This window comes from Drosophila miranda, chromosome 2, assembly GCF_003369915.1.
Source record: "Drosophila miranda strain MSH22 chromosome 2, D.miranda_PacBio2.1, whole genome shotgun sequence".
In the NCBI taxonomy this organism is placed as follows: domain Eukaryota; kingdom Metazoa; phylum Arthropoda; class Insecta; order Diptera; family Drosophilidae; genus Drosophila; species Drosophila miranda.
Window position 1 is genome coordinate 14,706,539 of NC_046675.1, and position 24,590 is coordinate 14,731,128.

The following is a 24,590-nucleotide window of genomic DNA, read 5'->3' on the forward strand; positions in this document are numbered from 1 at the left end:
GACTTCCGTCCTGATCATCGGGCGGCACCACCTGTCAACTCCAAACTGTCGGACTTGTCTCCCGCGGGCTTGCCCACTTGTTACTAAATAATAAAGACACTTTTTCAAGTCATCAAATAACTAAAAGTTTAATTAGTTTCTTCCAAATACTCAAAGTTGATGAATTTATAATATTAACGATCGATTATATGATAAGTTTCCTATTTTGAAAATGCAGTTGGAAAGTATTGTTTGTCCTGCTCAACAATTTGGTCCAACAGATCGTCAACGTCCGTGGTGGGGTAACGCTCTACCCAGGACTGAATGTAGCCCTCGTGGCTGGCCTCGTACGTCTTCAGCTCCACCTTCTTGTCCTTGACTTCAGTATTGGCTTGGACGAGGATCATGCGTGGCTTCTTGTGGGCCAGACATATATCGCGCCACTGGGCCCAAGGATGCGAACCACTGTCATTCACCTCTGAGTAGTGTTCGTACATTTTCGTGGCCGCTTCGATGTCGGCCGTGGACTTGTACACCTGGAGTTTGGTGAGGAAATCACCCAGGGCCTTCTTGCCGACGGTTTCGATCTTGCTGCGGTCTACCGTGAGCAACAGATCCTTGCCCTTTTCCGTTTCTTCGACGGTTACCAGACCCTCGCCCGCCTCGAGTAGAACTTTCATAATGACAAAACGAGCACGAGAATGGGCCTGCAGCCACTGCTTCGATTTGGGATTGTACATTTCCAGAGCCACACCCATGCCATTCCAGATGAGACTTAGCCAGTTGATGTAGATGATGTTGTCCTGCTCGACGGCATCCTTGAAGCCGAATATCTCCAAGATGTCCCGCTGCAGGGACAGATATAAGCCCACAGCCTCCGCACGGCATTCCTCGTATGAGGAACCGATTGCACCGAACTTCGTGTCGTATGTTTCACCCGGCAGATACCACTTGGCGATGGGTTCGCCCGTGATAAGGTTCTTTGTGCTCTCCTTGTCGAAGTTATAGGCCCCGTTCTCATCGATGCGGAACAGCTTGCCACTGCCATGGCCCAGCAGCTCGTGAAGACCCACTTGCACTTCAAAGGCCTTCACTTTGTACTCCTTCATCAACGTTTGGTCCTCCTCGGTGAGGAATGGAATGGGATCCTTGCGATTGATGTTGGCTAGCACATTGCCCAAGGATACATTCTTAAATCCCTCATCCTGGCGGATCTCGTCATCTATACGGGGGGAAATGGCAACGTGGTTTATGGTGATATCGTTTTAGTAGTTGTATAAATGTATAAATTCCTTACAGTTTGGTATGTTGATGCCAGCTGGCACTCCGCTGCCAGCAAAGGTGAGAACATCTAGCGAGGTAAAGTCGGGCTTCAGATACGAGTCCTTCTCGTATGGCTCTGTCCAAGGCAGGTACTCCAACAGCTGCTCGGCCCGATCGACCAGCTCGGTGAACTTAGCCGAACTCTCCTTATTGACCATGGCGACAAAACCCTCGAATTCGGCGCGACCACCTGCCGGATCCCTGTACGTCTCAATGAAACCAATGTAGGTCTCAATGACGGGTCCCTTGTCCTTGATCCACCACCTGGAACCGTCCTTATGCTCGTCGAGAGAGCCCTCCTCAAAGGATTTGATATAGTGCTCGATCATCTTGGCCTCATTCTCATTAGCCGCATACTTCTGGGCCTCCAGCAGATTCTGATTAACGCGCTGCAGCAGCTTCCGGTAGTCGCCGCGGGTGACACGGAAACTGTTGCCCTTGTACTCCTCAAGCGGCAGTGTAATGCCATCCTTAACGGAGTCGGCCACCGATCCGAGCTTGATATCGTAGATGGTCTTGCCCTCCTCCACGATCTTGAAGGTGCGGCACATGTACGGCTCGATGCGCTTCGATGTCAGCCAGGAGTTGACTATTTCCGAGTCCTCCTTGGTGCAGTTGTCCGACCAGTAGGTGGTAATGCCATTCGGTGCGAATCCGAGGATTTCATTACGCGATTCCAATGCATAAATTAGACCCTTGACTTTCTCGTAGATCTTGGCCACACGCTGATTGGCCTCGTAGGCACCCGAAGCGCGTACGACTGCCTCAAACTTTTCTGGGGAAAGATTTGGCAAGATCTTGCTATCACCCATGCCCTTGTAGTTGCCGGCATTGGCGAACACGCCGCAAGCGTAGACTAGAAAGCCCTGAAATTTCGGACATAGAATATTGAGTCTCCTTTCGTTAGTCTTTCTTTGCTTTTCCTACCGTAAACTCATCCTCAGTGACGCCAGCTGCCAAGGCCTTGGCTTTCAGTTGTTCCGGCTTCTCGGCCACAAAGATGCGATGCAGCAGGGAGAAGATCAATGGCGCCTCGGGACTGGATTGGATGAGAGCAATGAGTCCGCCATCCCACGACGCCTTGCTGAAGTAGTGGGCATAGAGCTTCTCCTTGTCTGTCAGATTCTCAAAGGCATTCTTGCACTCCAAATCGGCAATAGGCTGCGTATTTGGCAACACAAAGTGCGACGTTTTGCTTGGCATCTCAGCGGGTTGTGGAATATTTGCACTCGAACTGTAAAGATAGGAAACCACAATGACATTTATCTAGATCTGATAATATACCTTTAAACCTGCGGAATACCTGTAGCGAATCAACTGTGTCGCGAGTCTAACAATGTTTCTGGGGTCTGCACAGGCACCTCTGACGATGCTGGGGGCGTTTACCGTAAGGCTGAGACTGCTGCCGGCACGGATACGTATGTGGCAAAGTCTGTTCAGTTGTGGACGAGACCTCTGAATTCTTTGCAGCAAGAACATGACTTTGAATTTCAGAACTTTGCGAATTTAGAAGACTCGGTCTAGTGGAGAGCGGAATCTACGTGTTTACAGGACGCGGCATGGGTATGGCTTACTGCTGTAAAATGTAAAATGCTACTTTAATTTCGATATTAGGCCAAATGGTACAAAGAACATGAAATCTTGATGATTGTGCACTTTTCTCTTGGGATCTTGGGGGGGGTCGCCCATATCTGCAGATGTGGCATTCATGCGGAGACCTGATACATATGTATTATTTAACAGTATTCACGTACATCTACACCGAAAATTTCCACAAATTGAGCCCGAAAAAATATGGAGCAAATGGGGGCTCCTGCATGAAAAATGAGGATGGGATGGATACCACGGAGTGGAGGTCACTCAATGCCGAAACTACTTGATTAGTCAATTGTAAAGCAGTACAGAGGCTTCCAGCCAACAAAAAAGAACAAAATCCAAACAAAATTCCTCAAATTGCGTGCGTACTAACCTTGTAAATGTATAAAAAATTTAAATTCGAATAAAACTAAATGAAATGCCGACAAACAGCGTGACCGCGGATTTATCTTTAATATACCGTCCGACCCTCAGAAATATACCAAAATATACCGTTTAATTTTAAAAATATACCGTAGTACCGTACATATTCCTCGATTTTTATATTCCGTGGAATATTACTAGCTATATAGAAAATTTAGCCCTGCTCATATAATTTTATCCGATTAATGGATCAATTTTCTACTTGACTGGTTTAAAACTAACAAATCAGTACCAATTTAAATAATAGTCCGTTAAAGTGACCAACATGGCAAGTACCCTGCTGAATAGCAAGAAACGGCCTCAACAGGAAAAATTTACAAGCAATAATTTTTTAGCGGCGAACTCAAGTTGTTCACCGTTTAAATGACGTCTTTCATCAGTATATTTACGGTATATTTTTAAAATGAGAAGGTATGTTTCGGTATATACTTGAGGATCACTCTTTTTAGACCCCCTGTTTCTAGTGCACCAATGTATAAATCATGTGAAATGCCATGTCCCAGGTCACATCGAATACTAATTCGTGATCAACATAGAACTCCTGACCGTTTGCCATAAAAATCTCATTCTATAAAAAAACTTGTTAACACCCCATCAGGTGTTGCCTTTGGTAATTACATAAATATGTACAAAATATGTAGCAAATGTGTAGTTAGCGAGTAACAACGATGTAAAAAAATTAATTCAGGTGAAATTCTTGTTGACTTTTTTGTTTAGACCTGGTTTTATAAACAATCTAATAAAGATAACACCCTAACCTAGCCAGTCTTGTAGGAAAGTGATTCGTCAATCGGATAAAACTATGTGTTTAAGGCCTCAGCTCCTAGCCAGCTTGTAATATTCAATTGAATATCAATGCTGGAATTTGAATACAAATAATTCGTCAGTATATTTTGAAATTTGTGACGTATGTTCGGTATATTTCCGAGGGTCACACTGTTGACAACTCTGATTCGTAGGTACGTACGTGTAATTATCAGTTAAAAATAAAAATATAAATAAATACGCCTACTAAGGCACAACCACTCACAATTCCAGAATAGAAAAATTAGATGGCAAAGCAACCCAGTTCGTTTGGCTAATAAACCCAACTAAATTCCAGCGTCAAATATAGAGACCTTTTTAATCGTGTCGAGCCTGTGACCGAGTCGAGTCTCTTTGACCAGCCTGAACGCAGTCAGCCCCTCGAAAGACACTGGAGGGGAGCCCAGAGCTCCATACATGTAGAATAGGAACAACAAATTCAAACAGCAATAACCCGCGGCAGCCAAAATTAATATCTTCCTCGAAACCATCAGCCAGCTGGCTGCCTTTGCGACCAACAGCAAGAACATGCAGCTGCTAATATCATCGGTCTGCATGGCGCTGACCAGCGCCGTAATTGGCAATGCATATTTCCAGAAGCAGCAGTTCTATCCCGCTGTCGTCTACATCACCAAATCCAATGCATCCATGGCAGTGAGTAAAGCGCCCTTATCCGCCAGTTCTCCGTTCTCATGTCTGCATCCGTTTCAGGTGATTTACATCCAGTTCTTTGTGATTGTTTTTATGTTCGGTAAACTGCTGCGCAAGGTGAGTGCTGCGATGGGGGGTTGGGAGGGGCACAACCATCAGTCCTAATAAATGAAATAATTTATTTTGCAGATATTCCTGGGAACCCTGCGTGCTGCCGAGTTCGAGCATTTGCTGGAGCGCTTCTGGTATGCACTCACCGAGACCTGTTTGGCGTTCACCGTGTTCCGAGATGACTTCAATCCTCAATTTGTGGCCCTGTTTACGGTGCTACTGTTTCTCAAATCATTCCATTGGCTGGCCGAGGAGCGCGTTGACTATGTAAGTTCAATTTTTAATCAAAGAATACCTCCAAAGCCCTCTAATTTCGTTTCGCTTTCAGATGGAGCGCTCCCCAGTACTCGGTTGGCTGTTTCACATACGCGTCGGCAGCCTGTTGACCATGCTTGGTATTCTCGACTATCTGCTGCTCATACACGCCTACAATTCAACCCTGGTGCGGGGGCCCACAGTGCAGCTGGTCTTTGGCTTTGAGTACGCGATCCTTCTGACTGTCATCGCCAGCACGACCATTAAATATGTGCTGCATGCGGCTGAGATGCGCACGGACACGCCCTGGGAGAACAAGGCAGTTTTCCTGCTTTACACGGAGCTGGTGATTGGCCTCATCAAAGTTGTGCTCTATCTGCTGTTCGTGGTTATCATGGCCAAGATCTATGCCCTGCCGATGTTCGTTTTCCGGCCCATGTTCTTCACCATACGCAATTTCCGAAAGGCTCTGAACGATGTGATCATGTCCCGCCGGGCCATACGCAACATGAACACACTGTATCCGGATGCCACGCCCGAGGAGCTGCGCCTGTCCGACAACATTTGCATCATCTGTCGCGAGGACATGGTCAATCACTCCAAGAAGCTGCCCTGTGGCCACATCTTCCACACCACCTGCCTGCGCTCGTGGTTCCAGCGCCAGCAGACCTGTCCCACATGTCGTCTGAACATTTTGCGTACAACGGCCGTCAACTCTGTGGCCATGCCCCGAGCAGCCGACGATGCTGCTGGTGCTGGTGCAGCCGGGGCAAATGCTGCCGCAGGAGCTGGCGGCGCACAGCCTGCAGGAAACGATGATCCTAATGCTGTGGCAGCTGCTGCGGCTGCAGCTGCGGTCGCTGGGCTTGATCTCGATGGCAATATGGGACGAGCCAGGAGGCCAGGAGTTATCGGACCTGTAAATTTCTCGGAAGTGTTCGCCGAAGCCAGTGAGTATTTGAGTTGCGCCTGCCCTCCACCTCGTTAGATTCGCTTAAAAAAACGTCTCCCTTAGATCGCTTGCAAAATGGATTGCCCAACCTTGGCATACCTCGACCGCCGATTCCACCCATGCCCATGCTATCGCCATTCATGATGCCGCCACACTTTGCCTACTTCACTCCACCACCACTGCCGCCGCCGCCCATGCCCCAGGATCTATCCAGATTCAGCGATGATGAGCTGCGCGCCATGGAGGGAGACCAGCGCAAGCATATCGAGCAGCGTCTCAAGGTAAGCTGTCCGGCTGTCTGACTGTCTTGCTATATGCTCCATTGGGATTAACGCACTCTTGTTTTAGTTGCTGGGGAACATAAATCTAATGCTGGATTCGGTGGGGATCATGATGAACCAGTACCAGACTCTGACGGCACGCTTGCAGCTAGCTGCAGGGCCCTCAACATCCACCCCAGCTGCACCTCCAGCGACAGGTGACGCAACAGAAAGTCCTGCTGCTGCAGCTGAGACTGCTGCTTCAGCTGCCGAGTCGGCTTCTCCTTCAGTGTATGACATGCCCAGTACCTCGGCGGCAGCTAGAAACCAGCAGGAAGAGGCTCGCCAGCTTAAGACTGCTGCTGGACTGGGATCAGGAGTGGCCGTAGTCGCTGCTGGCAATGGTGCAGAGAGAGTGACTATTGAGGATTTGGGCGCAGACGAGGATGATGTACCCTCCACGGCCACAAAGACCCAGAGCCTAGGGAATTCCGAGGCAGAGGTCGATGACAACTCCTCCAAATTAAATGAGCTGCGAGAGCGGCGCTTGAAGTTCTTGCAGGATAACAACAAAACGGCAAACGGCAGCGAAAAGACTACATCTGAATAGAGGATTCCCAGGGGAACTGAACTCAAAATGAACAGCAACAGCAGCGAGCAGCAGCAGCAGCGACTACATCCAGATCAGATCACAGCACCTCCAGTCTGCATCCAATGCCATCCACCAAAAAAAAACTTATTTTATATTTTATCGGATGGGATATATTGATTTTGTTTTTTGTCCGCTCTGCCCTTTTCTGTGTGCTCTTCTTCCTTGGAACCTGTTTAACTCTGTTATTTTGTATGGCTTGCGATTTTGAAATATAAATATAATGACTACGACGACTATGATGGCCCCAAACACCCCCAAAATCCTACCCCTACCCCCGCAGTCAGTTGTGGAAGGAGAAGGAAGGATATATTGGACTAGATCTTATTGTAGCGCGGCGCGGCGTCCAAAATTCAATATGTAGCCAATATATATTGTGTAAAAACTATTTTAGAGATGGGAAAACTGATGATTTGTATTTAATATTACTATATGTGTATAATTAATGTGAAATATAATTAAAACGAAACGTGAATTGATGATGGCGTTACAATACCGATAAATATATACTATAACTACTATTTACGTACATGCTAAGTGCAAAAATAAATTAAATGACACGCACACGAGCACACGCACTACATACTATACATAGATAACAACAGTCGACCGTCTGGTGGTCCCGCGGGTGTGAAAGATCTGCATTTGTACGTTGCCGCATCAAATTCTCGACTCCAGCTCCCGGAACTCCCCAGGATCGGTGAAACGCACGGTCAGGATGTAGAACAGTGTTGGAAACGGCACAAGACACAGGAATGCATAGTGATAGTTGAGCGAAGATATCCCATAAGCCAACAAAAGCCAATGGACAGCTGCAAGTACAATATAAATGGAAACTTTGAATAGTTTCACTCTGAGTACCGCTTCTCTTGCTTACAAATGATGACCACATTCTTCAATTCCCATACTGAGGAGCAGACGAGTGCCTTAAGGGTTTGGTCCAGTTTGAGGGAATAGTGTATGGCATTGGCCACCATAGAAATGGCCACGCTAAGATACGGAAAGGAGTAGTCTGTAAGACAATGATATTTAGTCTGGTTTTCTTCTCTCAATCTATGCACTCACAAATCAGGCCACAGCCCAGGGCATGGACAAAGGTGAGCAAAGGTAGGAAGTAGAGCGCGGAGTAAATGGGCGCCTTGCTTTTGCCCCTCACATCCAAAAGTTTGCAGACTGCGGGCCTTATAAGAAACATGGTCACCAGACACAGAAAGTAAAATACCAGCACAATAGTTTGCCTGCACGATGAAACGGATACATATATAGAATGTATGTGTATAGCTTTTATAGATTGTGTACATACAGCGGATAGACAGCCTCTTGAGTGCAATAGACGCGGGCCTCGTAGTTGGGACTGGGATTGTAGAACAGTGTGTACCAGTCGGTGAGCTTCCGCACCTCGCATGCGTACAATCGGAGCTCCCACAAAGGCTCCATGAACAATGTGGCCAAAATGGCAGATAGAGCTATTTCTACAAACGCGCTGGCTGTTAAGATTAGCTGCTTCCGCGAAAACCTGAAATTGCCATGGATTATAGCTTCAGCAAAGGCCCATCCTTAATGGTCTGCTGTGCTCACTTGCGGTCCTTGGCGTCCATGTCAATGAAAAAGCAGTGCATCATGAGCGGCAGCATCGTCATAAAGCCCAGATAGAGCCACGAATATGTGCTCAATTCGTCGCGACATGGCGAACAGGCAAAGCTCTCGTTCACCTGAAAGGGGCAGAAAGATCAAATAACTCCAGGAATCTCAGCGCTACGAGATGGAAAACATACCCGGGATCCTCTGGGACAGACACCGCAGTTGCTCCAAGTGTCATTATCATTATTATAGGACCGCCCACAGTAAGCGCCCGGGCATCGTTCCAAAGCGTCGTACATTTTATAGAACCACGGCCATTTAGTTAGATTGGAATAAGCTAGATAGATCTCTCAGCGCTGCTCATATAATTTTATCCGATTAATGAATCAATTCTCTACTGGCTTATTAAATACTTGCTACTGCGATTGCTTTTGTATTTGCCCTCAACAACAATAGTGAAAAACAATATATAGCCCACTTAAGCCCCCTATATTTAAATAGTTCAACTACTTAGGTAAATGGCGGAAAATATTAACGATTGTAAGTTTTTTTTGTAGATTCATGCCATCTTTTCTCTGAACTTAAAAAAAACCGCTATATCTTTCAACTGAACTGCGCTAAAATTTTTAAATTTTCATTATTTTCGGTGACAAATCGAAACACCCCATTGGCTTATAATAGGTTAATCGTTCTCTGTCAAGGATTGGAAACTATATTCCTCGATTTTGATATTCCGTCGAATAATACTAGCTATATAGAACATTAAGCCATGCCTACATAGTTTTTTACGATTGATGAATTATTTTTCTACTTGACTGGCCTTTTTTAAATACTTGCTTTTATTGCATTTCTGTATACCGTTGAAAATAATATTTAATAGATTGATGAGATTGACAAAATATACCATTATATACTGATATACCGTTCAATTTTGACCTCAAAAAATACGGAAAAGTATTAAAAATACCATAACGGCCCCCCTGATTCTGGTACTAGTTCGATAAACGCAAATCGGAGAACTTACTGCGAGGCGGCAGCACTGCTGAAAAGCACTAATTGAACTTGTTCAGTTCAAACTAGTTCAGACCTGAACTGCACAACTCTAGCAAAGAAAATAAATAAAATACACTAATCTAACGAAATATTGCACTTGCAATGAAATTAGACTAGTTGTGGGAGGAGCAGCCCATCAACTAAAGCCAAGCACATCCAGAGCACTGGCAAGTACTCTCGAATAAAACAACACCAAAGCAGACGCCATTTTGTCTATTGGCCGGCTGATCTGTAAGCTTAGAGGCCAGAAAAAAATTCGCGAAAAATAGTTTCTAAACATTTTGAGTGTGCACTATGAAATTTTAAAACCCAAATTTAACTGTAAGATATATACGCTCGAATTGTGCAAGAGTAGTAACGATTAGGACGCAAAGTGATAATTTTTTTGGGTGGATAGGAAAAATGGGTGAGTTGTGTGCCTGTTCGCTCGCTCGATTCGCAAATAAATATGTGGCCTGGCCTGTGTGTGTATATTGTGAATGTGAAAAACGAAAAACGAGTGGAAAACAATCGAAAGCCGCTCTGCCACATATCCTTTAGTGATTCCCGTCAGTGTCCTGATCTCCTAAATCTCTCTCTATGGTGCCTCCGCCCCAGCAACGTTCTGCCACCAGCAACCCCCACCATCGTCGGTACGATGGGCAGCGGAACATATTAATTTTATTTTGTATCTTTGCACAGTTGTCTTGGAGCCTAGAACCAACAAATAAATGGTGCGGCCGAGGGGTACGAAAACTTGCGAAATCTTTATGCGTAGTTATTTTCACCACCCCCCACCCACCGACCGACATTCCTCATAAGGATGTAGCCGGGTGAGAGTGGTGTAGTGTACGTGGAGGGGAGTGTGCGGGTAGGGAGTGTGGAATAGGACAGCGACGTGATGTAATTTTCGGGAGAAAAAATGTTCTTTGTTTGCCTAAAAACACAAAAAAACAATAAATAAATAAGAACCAGAGAGGAAGAGAGGGTGAAGAGGGAGAGCAGCGTAAAACAAAAACAACATAAAATTAAATTCACTCACACACCCGTACACATTTCCGCAGCGGCTGATTCGGCGTTGCGTGAGTGTGTGTGGCTGAGCGGTGAGCGACCGACACCGACACCGACGTAGCGAGCGAGCAGCCTATAGAGAGGGAGAGCATTATTTGTGTGCTTTTGGAGCATTATTTGGCGCTTGCTGCTCGCTCCTCGCTCCCGTCTATTAAATAATATTGATTTTTCATATTCCAACCCAAAAGGCTCTCGTGCCAAGTTGCTACCCATACGTACACACTGCACTCACACACACACACACACAGTAACATCCATGTGCACATATACACATACAGGCTGGTGCGTGCGCGAGTGTTGATTGCATGTGTGTGTTTGTTGTGTGCGTGTGTGCTTTTTCGGTCTCCCTTGTGCGCCTGTATTTATTTGCTTCTTTCTTCTTTTTTCTTACTTCGTTGCAGTTTATAGATTTTTGCAAATTGTGACCGCTGCTGTGAAGGAATATGTAAACTAAACGCAACGCGCCGCGAAAAGCAGTGCAAAACACGAACACGAGCGTGCACGGGGCAATAGCTCTTATTGGAGCAGGACAATAAGGAAAGACGAGCCCATCCGCCCGCAGCCGGGACCGATCCCGGGAGTCGCCCCAAATTGTCTCGACCAACAGTGCCTCAAATAGCTAACCAGACAACAGGCAACACAGAAAAGGAAACGGAACCAGAACCAGAACCCAGGACTGCCATAGCCAATCAAAAGCCAAATAGCCGCCCAGTGCAGACTGCAGTAGGATTACAATCACACCACAAGGACTAGAGCTCTCCCCAGTTCCCCTCCACTCAACCCCGTTACACGTCCACCCCACCCACGACGACGGCAACGAAGGCGCTGCTAAGGCAGCCACAACGCTTCAAGAACAACCACAATGACGTTCGATACGCGCAGGCAAACCACTGGACAGCCGACCAGCAGCGCAACTACAACAGCCACAACCACCACGAGTCCGGCTCAGAGTTCCATGTCGGGAATGGGGACAACAGGAGGAGCTGGAACGGGAACTGTCACTAGCGCTAGCTCAGGGACTGTCACAGTCACGACATCGACATCGAGCATGCCGAGCAGTGCGGGAAGCAGTGCTGGGGGAGGTAGCTCTGCCGGAGGTGGCATAGACACCACCAGCAGCAGCAGCAGCAGCGGCGGCGGTGGCGGTGGCGGTAGCGGCAACAATCAGGAGCAAACGCCGGCCAGCACAAGTGCAGACGCTGACAGTGTGGTCGGATCGTCGTCGGTCAGCAGTGTGGACAGCATCGTCACAATAGTGTAAGTGGGCGTGTCCGGAGGAGCTTTGCATGATTGCTCCCAATTAGCGGGAAAAGGAAGGAACATCGAATGAACGAACGAGCGAGAAGAGGTTTAGTGCGTAGTTTATTGCACTTAATTAGAGCAGAAGTCTTTCGCGTATTTGCCATTTGGGCCCTTCCCATTCCCCCCCGCCCTACAGGCCTCGTTCTCTGTTTACTTTTGCGCAGCATAACCCAACCCATCCCCCTTGTGCATTTGCTATTTGTCTAGGGTTGGGTCCGCATCAAAAAACCCTGTGAATAATAAATTCATTAAAGCGTGCTTTCGCGAGTCAATTAATAGCTGAATGCTAAACGGCATGTCCCTTATTGTCGTCATCCGATCTAAACAAATACCTTCCAAAGCAAACAAATGTTTCCGGTCGTGCTCGCAGAACTCGTGTCGGCGCCTGCGAATCATAAGCAAGGGGCAAAGAACAACAATAATTGTGTTTGCGCAAAAAGAAAAACCTCTACTTTTCCATTACGATAGTCAGAAACTATTTTTAAACTGCTCGAATCGTTCGTTTCGAGAGATATTCAATCTTATCAGCTGTCTTTTGTTGATTAGCCTCCCTCCATCTCTAACACACACACACGCTCTCACACACACTCTCACTCACACACACTCTCACTCACATCGTTTGTTTGTTGTCTCTCTCTCCAGGCCACCAGAGAAGCTGATATCATTGTTTCCCACAACCAAACTGCGATCGCTGACCCAAAAGATATCCAATCCCCGATGGGTGGTGCCCGTACTGCCCGAGCAGGAACTAGAGGTGCTCCTAAACGCAGCCATTGAGCTGACCCTAGCCGGTAAGTCACGTCTCACATGCGAGGAGGACAAGGGACTCTTTAATCGATAATATATTCTCGATTTTCGTTCGATTCTCAGGCGTGGATCACGACTGCGAGCCGTGTGTGGAGTTCTATCGGAATGGGCTGAGCACTTCGTTTGCAAAGATCTTAACGGATGAGGCTGTCAACTCGTGGAAGTACAACATCCATCATTGCATCCTGGTGTCCTGCGGCAAGCTGTTGCATCTCATTGCCATACATATGGTGCGTGACAATCCCTACCTGCTCGATCTGCTGGCCATTGTCTTCGATCCGGAGAATAAGTTCAATGCGTTCAATGCGGCCCGCCAGCCGGAATGCTTTGCGACGCCCGACTGCATCTGGGGACCGCTGGACAGCAACAAGTTGTACGCGAGGCCGCCGCCAGAGCCGAAGAGTGCACGCGGCTGGCTTGTGGATCTCATAAATCGCTTCGGACAGCTGGGTGGCTTCGACAATCTGCTTGAGCGATTCAACAAGGGGCTGGAGCTGTTGAAGCGTAACCAAAATAAGGTACCGGCCATCAAGAGTGGCGGATCCTCCTCCAGCGAAGGCGGCGAGGAGGGCGGACAGGACAATCGTTTGACTCTGGCGGTGATATACAGCCTTTTGCGGCCGTTTGGCCAGTGTCACGAGCTCCTCACGCCCGCCACCATTGCCAAGTACTTTATGCCCACTTGGAATGTGGTCCTCGATCTGCTGGACAGCTTCACCGACGAGGAACTGAAGCGCGAGGTGAAGCCCGAGGGGCGCAACGACTACATTAATGGCATAGTAAAGTCTGCGCGTTTCCTGGCGGGCCGCCTGTCCGGCCAGGAGGACCTTATACGCGACCTGGAGATGTTCCGCCTGAAGATGATCCTTCGCCTGCTGCAGGTCTCCAGCTTCAATGGCAAAATGAATGCCCTGAACGAGATCAACAAGGTTCTGACCTCGGTGGCCTACTACTCGCATCGCTCTCAACCACTGCCACACTCCCTGCCCGAGGACGATATGGACTGGCTGACGGCGGAGCGCATGGCCCAGTGGATCAAGGCATCCGATGTGCTGGGCATCGTACTCAAAGACTCGCTGCATCAGCCGCAGTATGTGGAAAAGCTGGAGAAAATCATACGCTTCCTGATCAAAGAGCAGGCCCTAACGCTGGACGATCTGGATGCCGTGTGGCGTGCCCAGGCGGGCAAGCACGAGGCCATCGTAAAGAACGTGCACGATCTGTTGGCCAAACTGGCCTGGGACTTCACGCCCGAACAGCTGGATCATCTCTTCGAGGCGTTTCAGGTGAGACTCAAACGAAATATCAAACGGGATTCGCATTTCTTATTCTGTGTGCGTTTTTTTTTGCAGGCCAGCATGACGACGGCCAACAAGCGTCAGCGAGAGCGTCTGCTGGAGCTTATCCGGCGCTTGGCCGAGGACGATAAGAACGGTGTGATGGCCCAGAAGGTGCTCAAGCTGTTCTGGACGCTGGCCCACAGCAAGGAGGTGCCGCCGGAGGTGCTCGACCAGGCCTTGGGGGCGCACGTCAAGATCCTCGACTACAGCTGCTCGCAGGAGCGCGACGCCCAGAAAACTATTTGGCTGGACAAGTGCGTGGGCGAGCTAAAGGCCGGCGATTCGTGGGTGCTGCCCGCCCTGCGGCTGATCCGTGACATCTGTTGCCTGTACGACACGACGCCCAATCATGCGCCGCGCACGCAGACGTCCACCAACCGCCAGCAGGTGATCGAGCGGCTGCAGAACGAGTACTCTTTGGTCATCCTGGTCACCAACAGCCTTACCGCCTACATGGAGAAGGTGCGCCAGCTGGTGGCCGAGACGCCAGGCCTGGAGCCCGCCGCGATACTGATCGACAATCGGTTTCCCCATCAGGCGCAGATCTCCGAGCGCCTCGAGTTTCTCAAGTTCCTGCTGAAGGACGGGCAGCTCTGGCTGTGCGCCGATCAGGCGAAACAGATCTGGCACTGTCTGGCGGTGAGCGCGGTGTTTCCGTCGGATCGCGAGGAGTGTTTCCGCTGGTTCGGTAAACTGATGGGCGAGGAGCCGGACCTTGATCCGGGCATCAACAAGGACTTCTTCGAGAACAACATCCTGCAGCTGGACCCGCATCTGCTCACGGAGAGCGGCATCAAGTGCTTCGAGCGGTTCTTCAAGGCCGTCAACTCGAAGGAGGACAAGCTGAAGGCCATCCATCGGGGCTATATACTGGACAACGAGGATCTCATAGGCAAGGACTATCTGTGGCGCGTGATAACCACCGGCGGCGAGGAGATTGCCAGCAAAGCAATCGATCTCCTGAAGGAAGTGTCCACCGCCCTGGGGCCCCGACTGTTGGAGAACATTTCCGAGTTCCACGAGATGTTCATCGGCGAGTGCTGCTCGCGTCTGCGCACCCACTATGGCAACATTGTGATCCTGGGCAACACGCAGCTGCAGGAGGAGGCGGACGACCCCAACAACCAGGCGGACAACTCGAACGACTCGAAGGACACAAAGATGCGGTTCATCGAGGCGGAGAAGATGTGCCGCATCATCAAGGTTCTGCAGGAGTACATTAAGGAATGCGATCGCTCGTTCAGCGGCGATCGCATCCACCTGCCCCTCAGCCGCGTGACGCGTGGCAAGAACACTAGTCTGTACATCCGGTTCCAGAATCCCGGACGACCCATTGACGACCTCGAGATTGTGACGCACAGCAACGAGACGGTGGCGGCCTTCAAGCGGAATCTACTGAAGCGCATCAAGGGCACCTCCACCACCAACATCAAGGTGGATCTGTTCTACACCAACGGGGAGATGATCGAGGTCTCCGACGAGATCAATCCCCTCTACCAGTACACAATACGCGACAAGATGATCCTCACCGCCAAACTCACGCCCGTGGGCTCTGGCCTCGCCAGCGACCTGGACTCCTCCAGCGACTCGAGCACCGGCTCCCCGCCACGGCCCTGCCCCGACATGCAGCGCGTGGAGTCTGAGAGCACCCTCCCCGGGGTGATTATCTCCCAGAACTATCAGTACACGGAGTTCTTTCTGAAGCTCTATCAACTGGGAAGCGAGCTGGAGCACGGTCGCCTGCGGGACAGTGCCAAGGTGTTGCTGCATCTGCTGCCCTGCGACAGGCAGACCATGCGGCAGCTACAGCTGATGTGTCGCGTGCCCAAGGCAGCACAAGAGAAGGCAGTCGCCAAGGACGGGGAGGCGGCAGATGAGACGGCAGGCGAGACTGAAGGGGTAAGTGCTCAAAGATTGATCTGCATACGACAGCCTTTTCACGGGGCATCTTTCCAGCAGGAGAGCTGCACCCCCGAACAGATGTACCTGCATCCGACGCCCGCCCAAGTGCTGTACAACCTTAGTGTGCTGCATGGCCTGCTGATACCCGCCTTGGAACCGCTGGGAGAGTCGGCGCTGCAGGTGCAGTCCGCCTGGATGCACTCGGGGTGCGCCCACTTTGTGCTGGAGCTGCTGACCAAGAACAACTTTCTGCCCAGCGCCGATATGCACACGAAGCGTGCTTCCTTCCAGTGCGTGCTGCGGCTGGCCAAACTGTTCCTCTACATTGTCGGGAGCGTGCTGTCGCGCGTGGGCGATGAGCCGATGATCTGCGACTATGATAATGGAGCCCGCTCCCAGGTGGACATACTGAAGCAGAACTTTTCGAGCACCCCGAACAGTTCGCAGGGCACGCTGAGGGCCATTTCGGCCAAGCTGGCGGTGTTGCTGGCCCGGGAGATGCTCTCCGCCAGCCAGGAGGGCGAACGCTGTCGCGCGCTCTTCAGCTCCACGCTGCAGTGGTCCTGTCCGGACATCTCCACCATTAAGGCGGTGGTGCAACTGGCCTGGGCCTCCTCCTGCGGCAATCTGCAAGCCTTGGGCAGCAGCAACGGCTGCGATTTTGAGGATGAGGTGGTCGTGCCGGACAGCCAGGACTTTAGCATGTGCAAGGAGGCTCTCGAAGTGCTCACCATCTCGTTCATTCTCAATCCGAGCGCCAACGAGGCGCTCAGCGGCGATGCCAATTGGGCGAAATTCATCACCTCCATTGTGCTGAAGAATCCCCTGCGGCACGTGCGACAGGTGGCCTCCGAGCAGCTGTTCCTCGCCTCCACCTACTGTGCCGGCGATCGCCGTCCGTTCATTTACATGGTTAATCTGCTGGTGAGCGCCTTGAAGACGCTGGTGCCCCAGTACGAGGCCACCTGCGCCGAGTTCTTTTCGGTTCTGTGCCGCACTCTGTCCTACGGTTGCATCTACAACTGGCCCCTGCAGATTGGCGAAGATCTGCTGGGGGACGAGATCAAGTGGCTGCAGAAGATACGCGAGAATGTCAAGGCCACGGGGGACACCCAAGTGCACGAGGAGCTGCTCGAGGGACACCTGTGCTTGGCCAAGGAGCTGATGTTCTTTCTGGTGCCCGACTCGAAGGCCCAGCTCAACGAACTGATACACGAGCTCATCGATGACTTTCTATTTACGGCATCGCGTGAATATCTGCATTTACGACGACACGGCACCCTCAGGCAGGACACCGTACCACCGCCCGTCTGCCGCAGTCCACACACAATAGCAGCCGCTTGCGATCTCCTCATAGCCTTGTGCCAGCTCTGTGTTCCTAATATGAAGCTACTCACCAATACACTCATTGATTTCGTCTGCACGGGTGAGTACAGCCAAGGTCTGGGATGGGCTTTACCCTCTCTTTACTCACCTAACTTTTCGCTATACCCCTTTTTGTTTTGTGCAGACACCGATCCGCTGCGCGAATGGGACTACTTGCCGCCGGTGGGCGCCAGGCCCAGCAAAGGTTTCTGTGGTCTGAAAAACGCTGGGGCCACCTGCTACATGAACTCGGTGCTGCAGCAGCTCTATATGGTGCCGGCGGTGCGCGTGGGCATACTGAAAGCCCATGGGGCGGCCACCAACGATGGCGAGGACTTCAGCGGTGATTCAGAGATGACAACTGCCAGCCTGGGGGCGGCCTTTTTTTCGGTCCCCTCTGCGGCGATTGTATCGTTTTCGGCTTCCCTAGCTGGGGAGGATGAGTCCACGTCCGTGCGCAAGAACTACCATGTGGTAATCCTGAAGCATGTCCAGGCCATATTCGCCCATCTCGGTCACAGTGCACTGCAGTTCTATGTGCCACGCGGTCTCTGGACGCATTTCAAGTGAGAAAGGAACATCCATGTGTCTGGAGTATCTCAATAAACTGAATCTCTGTCGTTTGTAGGTTGCAAGGCGAGCCAGTGAATCTGCGCGAACAGCAGGATGCCGTGGAGTTCTTTATGTCCCTGTTCGAGAGCCTCGACGAGGGCCTCAAGGCATTGGGGCAGCCGCAGCTGATGAACGCCACGCTGGGCGGATCGTTCAGCGATCAGAAGATCTGTCAAGAGTGTCCGCATCGCTACTCCAAAGAGGAACCATTTAGTGTATTTAGTGTCGATATTAGGAATCATAGCTCATTAACCGAATCTCTGGAGCAGTACGTCAAGGGGGAGCTGCTCGAGGGAGCCGATGCATACCATTGTGATAAATGTGATAAAAAAGTAAAGAAAACGATTCTGTCTCACATCTGTGCCACATGCTCTACATGTCTCTACCTCTCTGTGTGCCCCCAACAGGTAGTTACCGTTAAGCGGCTATGTGTGAAGAAGCTGCCACCCGTGTTAGCCATACAATTGAAGCGCTTTGAATACGACTACGAGCGCGTCTGTGCGATTAAGTTTAATGATTATTTTGAGTTTCCTCGTATCCTGGATATGGAGCCCTACACAGGTGAGTCCTCGCAGGTCCTCTGGGACCACAGGACTCTAATCCACTGCTCTGTTTCTCTCTTGTACACAGTTTCTGGCCTAGCTAAGCTCGAGGGCGAGGTGGTGGAGGTGGGTGATAATTGTCAAACAAATGTTGAAACAACAAAATACGAACTGACGGGCATCGTGGTGCACAGCGGCCAGGCATCCGGCGGCCATTACTTCAGCTACATACTCTCCAAGTGAGTGCCGGCAGTCTCCTGCATCCTTAAAATCCATTCCTAACACCCAAATCCCTTACAGAAACCCAGCGAATGGCAAATGCCAATGGTACAAGTTTGACGATGGCGAGGTGACCGAATGCAAAATGCACGAGGACGAAGAAATGAAGGCTCAATGCTTTGGCGGCGACTACATGGGCGAGATCTATGACAACAATCTAAAGCGTATGCAGTATCGCCGCCAGAAGCGCTGGTGGAATGCCTACATGCTGTTCTACACCCGCTGCGATCAGACGCCCGTGCCGTTCGAGCCGAGCGTAGAGCAATTGTCGCTCACCGAAAGCCGGAATATGGTACTGCCACTGCCCAAGCCCATCGAGAGGAGCGTTAGGTGAGTGTTACGAGTGCACCATATATGTCTCATTTCCCTAATCCTTCATCTAATCCCTTTCGCAGACATCAAAACATACGGTTTCTGCATTCACGTAGCATTTTCTCCGTAGAGTTTTTCAATTTTATTAAAAAGCTTGTCAGCTGTAGTATACCCTCGGCGAGGAGCGATAAGATTGTGAGTTCTCTGGATATCCAAATCGGATCTAATCACTTCCACTAAATAATTATATTCCTTTCTGACCAGACACCCGCTGCCGAGGAGCTGTCCCTGTTGGGCGTCCAATTGGCATCGCAGTTTCTGTTTCACACAGGTTTCCGCACGAAGAAGTCGCTACGCGGCCCCGTCATTGAATGGTGAGTGAATGGGTTTTGCCTACAGGATTCATGGGAATGCATGCATTTTGTGCGTTGCAGGTACGATACGCTTTCACATCACATACGTTCCTCGGCGCTGGTGCGCAAATGGTTTGCCAATCATGCCCTGCTCTCCCCACCATCGCGTCTCGGGGAATACATACTGATGGCCCCGTCGCCGGAGGTGCGCGCCGTGTTTGTCAAGTTGGTTGTGTTCTTCTGCCATTTCGCCATCAACGATGACCCGCTGGTCGGCTACGAGGGCACCAATCTCTGCGAACAGGTGCTCATCAGTGTGCTGCGCCTGCTCAAGTCCGAGGCGGCCGACTACGGCAAGCACTTGCCCCACTATTTCAGTTTGTTCAGCATGTACGTGGGTCTGGGGACGCGCGAGAAGCAGCAGCTACTGAAGGTGCGTATTGTCAATGATTGTCAATGGCACATTCATGTTTAATGGTTTCCGTGGTATCCCCGCAGCTCAATGTGCCGCTGCAGTTTATGCTGGTGGCGCTGGACGATGGGCCTGGTCCGTCCATCAAGTACCAGTATCCGGAGTTCAGCAAGCTCCATCAGGTGGTCTCGCATCTGGTGCGATGCAGCGACGTGAGCGACAAGTGCCAGAGCTCCAATCAGACGGGCAGTCCACAGGCCAGTCCCCTGCCCAATCCCTTCAAGGACTCCAGTGTGGCCCACGAAGAGCTAACGCCGCTGTCCAGCGAGTGCATGGACCTCCTCTTTAACAGAACAGGGTAAGATCTAAGATCTGTGGCAGCATGAATCCACAATTGCAATCCACTTTCGTTCCCACTCTCAGATACATCAAGAAAGTCATCGAGGACACGAACGTGGGCGATGAGGGGCTGAAGCTGCTCCAGTACTGCAGTTGGGAGAATCCGCACTTCTCACGGGCCGTCCTCACCGAACTGCTGTGGCAGTGTGGCTTCGCCTACTGCCACGATATGCGCCACCACACGGATCTGCTGCTGAACATTCTGCTGATCGACGACTCCTGGCAGCACCATCGCATCCACAACGCCCTCAATGGCGTCGCCGAGGAGCGGGAGGGCCTGCTGGACACGATACAGCGGGCCAAGACGCACTACCAGAAGCGCGCGTATCAGATCATCAAATGCCTAACGCAGCTCTTCCACAAGTCCCCGATTGCCCTGCAGATGTTGAACACAAATCCGACCATCTCGCGCCACTGGAGCATTGCAGTAGAGTGGCTGCAAGACGAGCTGGAGCGGCAGCGCGGCATCGGGTGTCAGTACAACTCGTACTCGTGGTCGCCACCAGCACAGAGCAACGACAACACCAACGGCTACATGCTGGAGCGATCGCTGTCGGCAAAGAACACCTGGAACCTGGCCTACGAGCTCTGTCCGGAGGAGGTTAGCGAGAAGACGGTGAATATTCCATGAAATTGTATGCCTCCTTAACCATTTTTGCTTTCGAGTTCGCTCTTTTTTTGCCAGGATCAGGATGAGAATAACGAATCCGACTTGGACTCCAATCTGGATGAGAACAAGCAGGAGGCGGGGCAGCAGCAGCAGCAGCCCACGGCTGCGCAGACGGAGACCGGTACGTCCGGCTCTGATCCGACGCCTGAGAACAAGCCGAACGCCATAATCAACAGTGACCAATCGACGTGGCCGACTCGCATCGAGACCAATCCCATTCCGCGTCTGTCACGCCAGCTCTTTGGGGCATACACATCGACGGGAGGCAGCAGCCCCTTCGGAACGGTGGCACCCACTGTCATCAGCTCCGCCGCCACCACTGGAGGAACCACTGGAGGGGGCGCGACGACTGGCAGCGGGGCAAACAGCGAGACGGAGAGCAGTGCCCAAGAGACGACCACAGTGGAGACCACGGCGAACATAAACGGGCTGACCAACAGCCTGGATCACATAGAGATATCATCAGTGAAAAAGGTACGAGTAACTGGCGGGGAGGATGGCTAGAGGTAGCCGAGTAGTGCGTCCCCTACTTCCATTCCAAGGATTGTCTCCTGCCAAGTAGCTGTCCCACCAGAAACAGAAACACCAAAACATACACAGGACACAAAGGATACACTCTACACTCTACCCAGCAGCTCCTGTATCTCTCTCTCTCTCTCACTATCTCCCCTCCTTTCTAACTCTCTCTCTCTCTCTCTCTCTATGTTTCTCCACACACATGGTAACTTTCTTCTAATTCTTCTCTATATATTTTTGCCACCCTTTTGCGGTGTTTCGTTGTTTGATTTGTGGTTGTTCCCTTTCGTCCCTCGAAAAAAAAAAACCAAAACAAAAAAACCCGTATACGGTAAATGCAGGGCTTGCGCAATCGCACCGCAGCCACGAAGGGGGGAAAACTGCCGCCGGTGATGTTCCCACATCATCATCATCAGCAGGTGACGACCGCGGAGCTGCCACAACATCCGCAACATTCGCAACAACAACAGCAACATCCGCAACAGAAACTGAAACTACAGTCACATCAACTACAACTACAACAACAACAACCACAACTCCAACTACAGCTACAACCCAAACAACAACAACAACTATTGCAACAACAACAACTACAACAGCAACAACAACAACAACAGCAGCAACAACAACTACGTGGTGATATTAGCAAGAGTTCCTCCAGCCGCTTAATTTAATTTGCCGCCAAGTTAGTTTAGATTCGTTTGTTAGTTTGTGTTTAATCGAAACCCCGCCCGAATCGAACCACCCGCCCACCCCCCCCACACATTTTTATGTTTTAATGTTCTGCTGGGGACGGTGTCCGACTGGTGCCCGTGCCATGGCCGTGCCCCCACCATGTGCTTTTCTTTTATGTTGTGCAACTGCAACTGCAAGCTTCCTCAAATCACCTCCCACACGCACACAAACACACAACAACAACAGCTCCACAGCCACACAGGTACTACACTCAAATAGGTCCAATATATAGATAATATCAAAGATTATAGACCACACAGAGATGATGCAAACGATTCCTTTAGTTCCAAAGTACCTACAAAGTAACCAGAAGGGTAATCCTTCTTGAACTAGCAACTAGCAACGCGGTTACTTGATAATTTGATAGCAAATTGGTGTCTTCTGACTATGACTATCGTGTGTTCAATTCAAGTAGGAAATGCGTCGGAAAGTAGTTACGGTTTAAATAGCAGAACGGCTTCTACGATTGGGAGATTGCTGGTCGTCCCATGTGTGCTCTATGAGCTTTGATGCTATACTAATCCTGTATCCTGTATTATTACCTGTTTGCTAACACACTCTAGAGTGAAGTGAATGCAATAATTACTGCTTACCTGGCACGCGCAGACACGCTGATGACATAGCACCCCAGTAGAATGTAGTGAATGCCTCACCGTCTGGTCAATCTCCATGGCTAATACTTTAATTCTTCTTTGATTTCCGCAGAAGTATCGCAAGAAAGAAAGGAGAAGAAAGCCAGAGGAAAATAATTGCGAGACGGCAGAAGAGTCGTCGGCGCCAGAGACAACAGCAGTCGCAGTCCCAGTAACCACAACTACAGAGGTCACAAAACCCAAGGCTGCAGCCGTCACAGGAGCAGCGGATGCGGCAGTCACAATCAACAACAGCAGCAGCACGCCCACAATAGCGATAACAGGGCCCACGAGCAGCGGCGGCACAACGTCAGAGACGGGAGCGGGGATAGAGAAAAACTATATATGAAAACCAGAGATTTAAAAACGATAGGAAGTGAAAGAATTGAAACCCAAGAAAACCGAAAACCGAAGAGTTCTTTGCAATAAAACACATGTAATCGCATTAATAACAAGAAAGTAGCATGAGAGCATCAACTTAGGAGGAGCATCCGTAGCGTTAAGTGAACCAAAAGCAGCCTGACAATTCAAACGGTGCGGGTGTGTTATATTAATGGAGCTCCCGCCGTTGAAAACGAGACTTAAGTGGGGTTAATATATATATACGATTACACACACAAACACACAATTATAGAGCGAAATCCGTAGATATTAACAGAAAAGAAGGGCAGAAGAAGCAGTGCATATATTACTCGTACTCATGTGATCGAGGCGAGAGTCCAGGCACGAAGCGAACCGCAGTGCAGCGCGGAAGGAAGGTGTTTACTAGTTATTGAACTTTATAATTACCTTTCACCACAACAGATACACACAGGCTACACAACAGATATAGATATACAGATACTGCAGATACGATACAGACAGACACACACACACTTTGAACACACACACGCGAGACATTTAACAAAGAAACAAACAAACAAACACCCCACAACACACTCATAAAAACTAAGATGCGTTAAGTTGCACGTTTACGGTACCATATAATTGTATTTATATAGTATATAAAATGATGTATTACGTATTGAAGCCGAGGCAACCTTAACCTTAATACTAATCGAAAAACAAAACAAAACAAAAGAGAAATTAAAAACAAAATAATAATGAATACATATAATAATAATAATAATAATTAAATTACAATACAAACTAGGGGAAACAAACAAAAAAAAAAAAACACCACGGAATCGGCGGATTGTAAGAAGAATTAGGGCATGAAACCAAATTGCATCCATCGTACTCTCATACTCTCACTCTCGCCTGAAACTGAAACTGAAACTCTGTTTCCATAATCATATTTCAATCGCGTAACTCAAGTAAATGGGATGCTACTCGTAAAATAAATCAAAAATGAAACAAAACAAAACAAAACAAAAAATCAGTATAAACTCAAGAGCAAAATGGACTAAAGCGAAACGAGCGTAAAGAAACAAAACAAACAAAAAAAAAAAACTTGATTCTGTTTACACTAAGTATAATATACATATATATTTTTAATTGATTAGTGTTTTGTATTAAGTGAAATTTGTTAAACATTTATTAAATTATTATGTTTTAAGTTGCAAAATAAAAGCGAAATGTAAGCAGACACACATCGCATTTTCTCAGTTCTCGTCTTCGTGTCTTTGTTTTTCGTATTCGTTTACCCAACACAACAGAACAGAATCCCATAAATCGCAAAATTATGTACGGAACTCAATTTTTAATTATGTATTCATAAAAAAA

At 49.4% G+C, this 24,590-nt stretch overlaps 4 protein-coding genes across 9 annotated transcripts; 2 read left to right on the forward strand and 2 right to left on the reverse strand.

Annotated features, from left to right (window-relative positions):
• Nucleotides 1–109: 109 nt before the first annotated feature.
• On the reverse strand, nucleotides 110–3,361 carry LOC108156449 (dipeptidyl peptidase 3). Of its 2 annotated transcripts, none has more exons than XM_017287908.2 (4): nucleotides 3,272–3,361; nucleotides 2,230–2,536; nucleotides 1,277–2,168; nucleotides 110–1,201 (listed from the first exon to the last, which is right to left on the reverse strand). In XM_017287908.2, the coding sequence occupies exons 2-4, from the start codon at nucleotides 2,503–2,505 to the stop codon at nucleotides 201–203; spliced, it is 2,169 nt and encodes a 722-aa protein (XP_017143397.1). In that variant the 5' UTR covers nucleotides 2,506–2,536; nucleotides 3,272–3,361; the 3' UTR covers nucleotides 110–200. The 2 variants fall into 2 exon arrangements, with proteins under 2 accessions (XP_017143397.1, XP_017143396.1); XM_017287907.2 differs by lacking the exon at nucleotides 3,272–3,361 and adding an exon at nucleotides 2,606–2,878.
• An 824-nt stretch (nucleotides 3,362–4,185) lies between these two features.
• LOC108156660 (E3 ubiquitin-protein ligase HRD1) lies at nucleotides 4,186–7,478 on the forward strand. 2 transcript variants are annotated; one of them, XM_017288274.2, is made up of 7 exons: nucleotides 4,186–4,280; nucleotides 4,338–4,779; nucleotides 4,837–4,893; nucleotides 4,966–5,154; nucleotides 5,216–6,092; nucleotides 6,158–6,375; nucleotides 6,443–7,478. In XM_017288274.2, exons 2-7 carry the CDS (start codon nucleotides 4,654–4,656, stop codon nucleotides 6,962–6,964), a joined length of 1,989 nt encoding a protein of 662 aa, XP_017143763.1. In that variant the 5' UTR covers nucleotides 4,186–4,280; nucleotides 4,338–4,653; the 3' UTR covers nucleotides 6,965–7,478. The 2 variants fall into 2 exon arrangements, with proteins under 2 accessions (XP_017143763.1, XP_017143764.1); XM_017288275.2 differs by having other exon boundaries at nucleotides 4,192–4,280; nucleotides 4,360–4,779.
• LOC108156643 (JNK1/MAPK8-associated membrane protein) lies at nucleotides 7,392–9,051 on the reverse strand. Its single transcript, XM_017288245.2, has 6 exons — nucleotides 8,779–9,051; nucleotides 8,582–8,715; nucleotides 8,307–8,519; nucleotides 8,069–8,241; nucleotides 7,881–8,015; nucleotides 7,392–7,815 (listed from the first exon to the last, which is right to left on the reverse strand). The coding sequence occupies exons 1-6, from the start codon at nucleotides 8,881–8,883 to the stop codon at nucleotides 7,664–7,666; spliced, it is 912 nt and encodes a 303-aa protein (XP_017143734.1). The 5' UTR covers nucleotides 8,884–9,051; the 3' UTR covers nucleotides 7,392–7,663.
• Nucleotides 9,052–9,626: 575 nt separating this feature from the next.
• LOC108155928 (probable ubiquitin carboxyl-terminal hydrolase FAF) lies at nucleotides 9,627–24,453 on the forward strand. Of its 4 annotated transcripts, none has more exons than XM_033389784.1 (19): nucleotides 9,628–10,043; nucleotides 11,089–11,944; nucleotides 12,632–12,780; nucleotides 12,860–14,082; nucleotides 14,149–16,035; nucleotides 16,093–17,464; nucleotides 17,549–17,969; nucleotides 18,032–18,347; nucleotides 18,423–18,576; nucleotides 18,646–18,796; nucleotides 18,858–19,166; nucleotides 19,232–19,343; nucleotides 19,413–19,522; nucleotides 19,583–19,934; nucleotides 20,000–20,271; nucleotides 20,337–20,928; nucleotides 20,998–21,456; nucleotides 21,840–22,183; nucleotides 22,939–23,018. In XM_033389784.1, the coding sequence occupies exons 2-18, from the start codon at nucleotides 11,550–11,552 to the stop codon at nucleotides 22,170–22,172; spliced, it is 8,607 nt and encodes a 2,868-aa protein (XP_033245675.1). In that variant the 5' UTR covers nucleotides 9,628–10,043; nucleotides 11,089–11,549; the 3' UTR covers nucleotides 22,173–22,183; nucleotides 22,939–23,018. The 4 variants fall into 4 exon arrangements, with proteins under 4 accessions (XP_033245674.1, XP_033245675.1, XP_033245676.1 ...); XM_033389785.1 differs by having other exon boundaries at nucleotides 16,096–17,464; XM_033389783.1 differs by having other exon boundaries at nucleotides 9,627–10,043; nucleotides 14,149–17,464.
• Nucleotides 24,454–24,590: the final 137 nt, after the last annotated feature.

Excerpts from the sequence above, each read along its gene's own strand:
- LOC108156449 (XM_017287907.2), bottom strand. The coding sequence starts at position 2,781 with ATGTTCTTGCTGCAAAGAATTCAGAGGTCTCGTCCACAACTGAACAGA. Across the intron at positions 2,169-2,229 it reads TCACTGAGGATGAGTTTACG|GGCTTTCTAGTCTACGCTTG; the intron begins GTAGGAAAAGCA and ends CCGAAATTTCAG. Across the intron at positions 1,202-1,276 it reads TGGCATCAACATACCAAACT|ATGACGAGATCCGCCAGGAT; the intron begins GTAAGGAATTTA and ends CCCCCCGTATAG.
- LOC108156660 (XM_017288274.2), top strand. The coding sequence starts at position 4,654 with ATGCAGCTGCTAATATCATCGGTCTGCATGGCGCTGACCAGCGCCGTA. Across the intron at positions 4,780-4,836 it reads AATCCAATGCATCCATGGCA|GTGATTTACATCCAGTTCTT; the intron begins GTGAGTAAAGCG and ends CATCCGTTTCAG. Across the intron at positions 5,155-5,215 it reads CCGAGGAGCGCGTTGACTAT|ATGGAGCGCTCCCCAGTACT; the intron begins GTAAGTTCAATT and ends TTTCGCTTTCAG.
- LOC108156643 (XM_017288245.2), bottom strand. The coding sequence starts at position 8,883 with ATGTACGACGCTTTGGAACGATGCCCGGGCGCTTACTGTGGGCGGTCC. Across the intron at positions 8,716-8,778 it reads TCTGTCCCAGAGGATCCCGG|GTGAACGAGAGCTTTGCCTG; the intron begins GTATGTTTTCCA and ends TGCCCCTTTCAG. Across the intron at positions 8,016-8,068 it reads CCTGGGCTGTGGCCTGATTT|ACTACTCCTTTCCGTATCTT; the intron begins GTGAGTGCATAG and ends ATTGTCTTACAG.
- LOC108155928 (XM_033389783.1), top strand. The coding sequence starts at position 11,550 with ATGACGTTCGATACGCGCAGGCAAACCACTGGACAGCCGACCAGCAGC. Across the intron at positions 20,272-20,336 it reads CTCCTCTTTAACAGAACAGG|ATACATCAAGAAAGTCATCG; the intron begins GTAAGATCTAAG and ends TCCCACTCTCAG. Across the intron at positions 20,929-20,997 it reads AGGAGGTTAGCGAGAAGACG|GATCAGGATGAGAATAACGA; the intron begins GTGAATATTCCA and ends TTTTTTTGCCAG.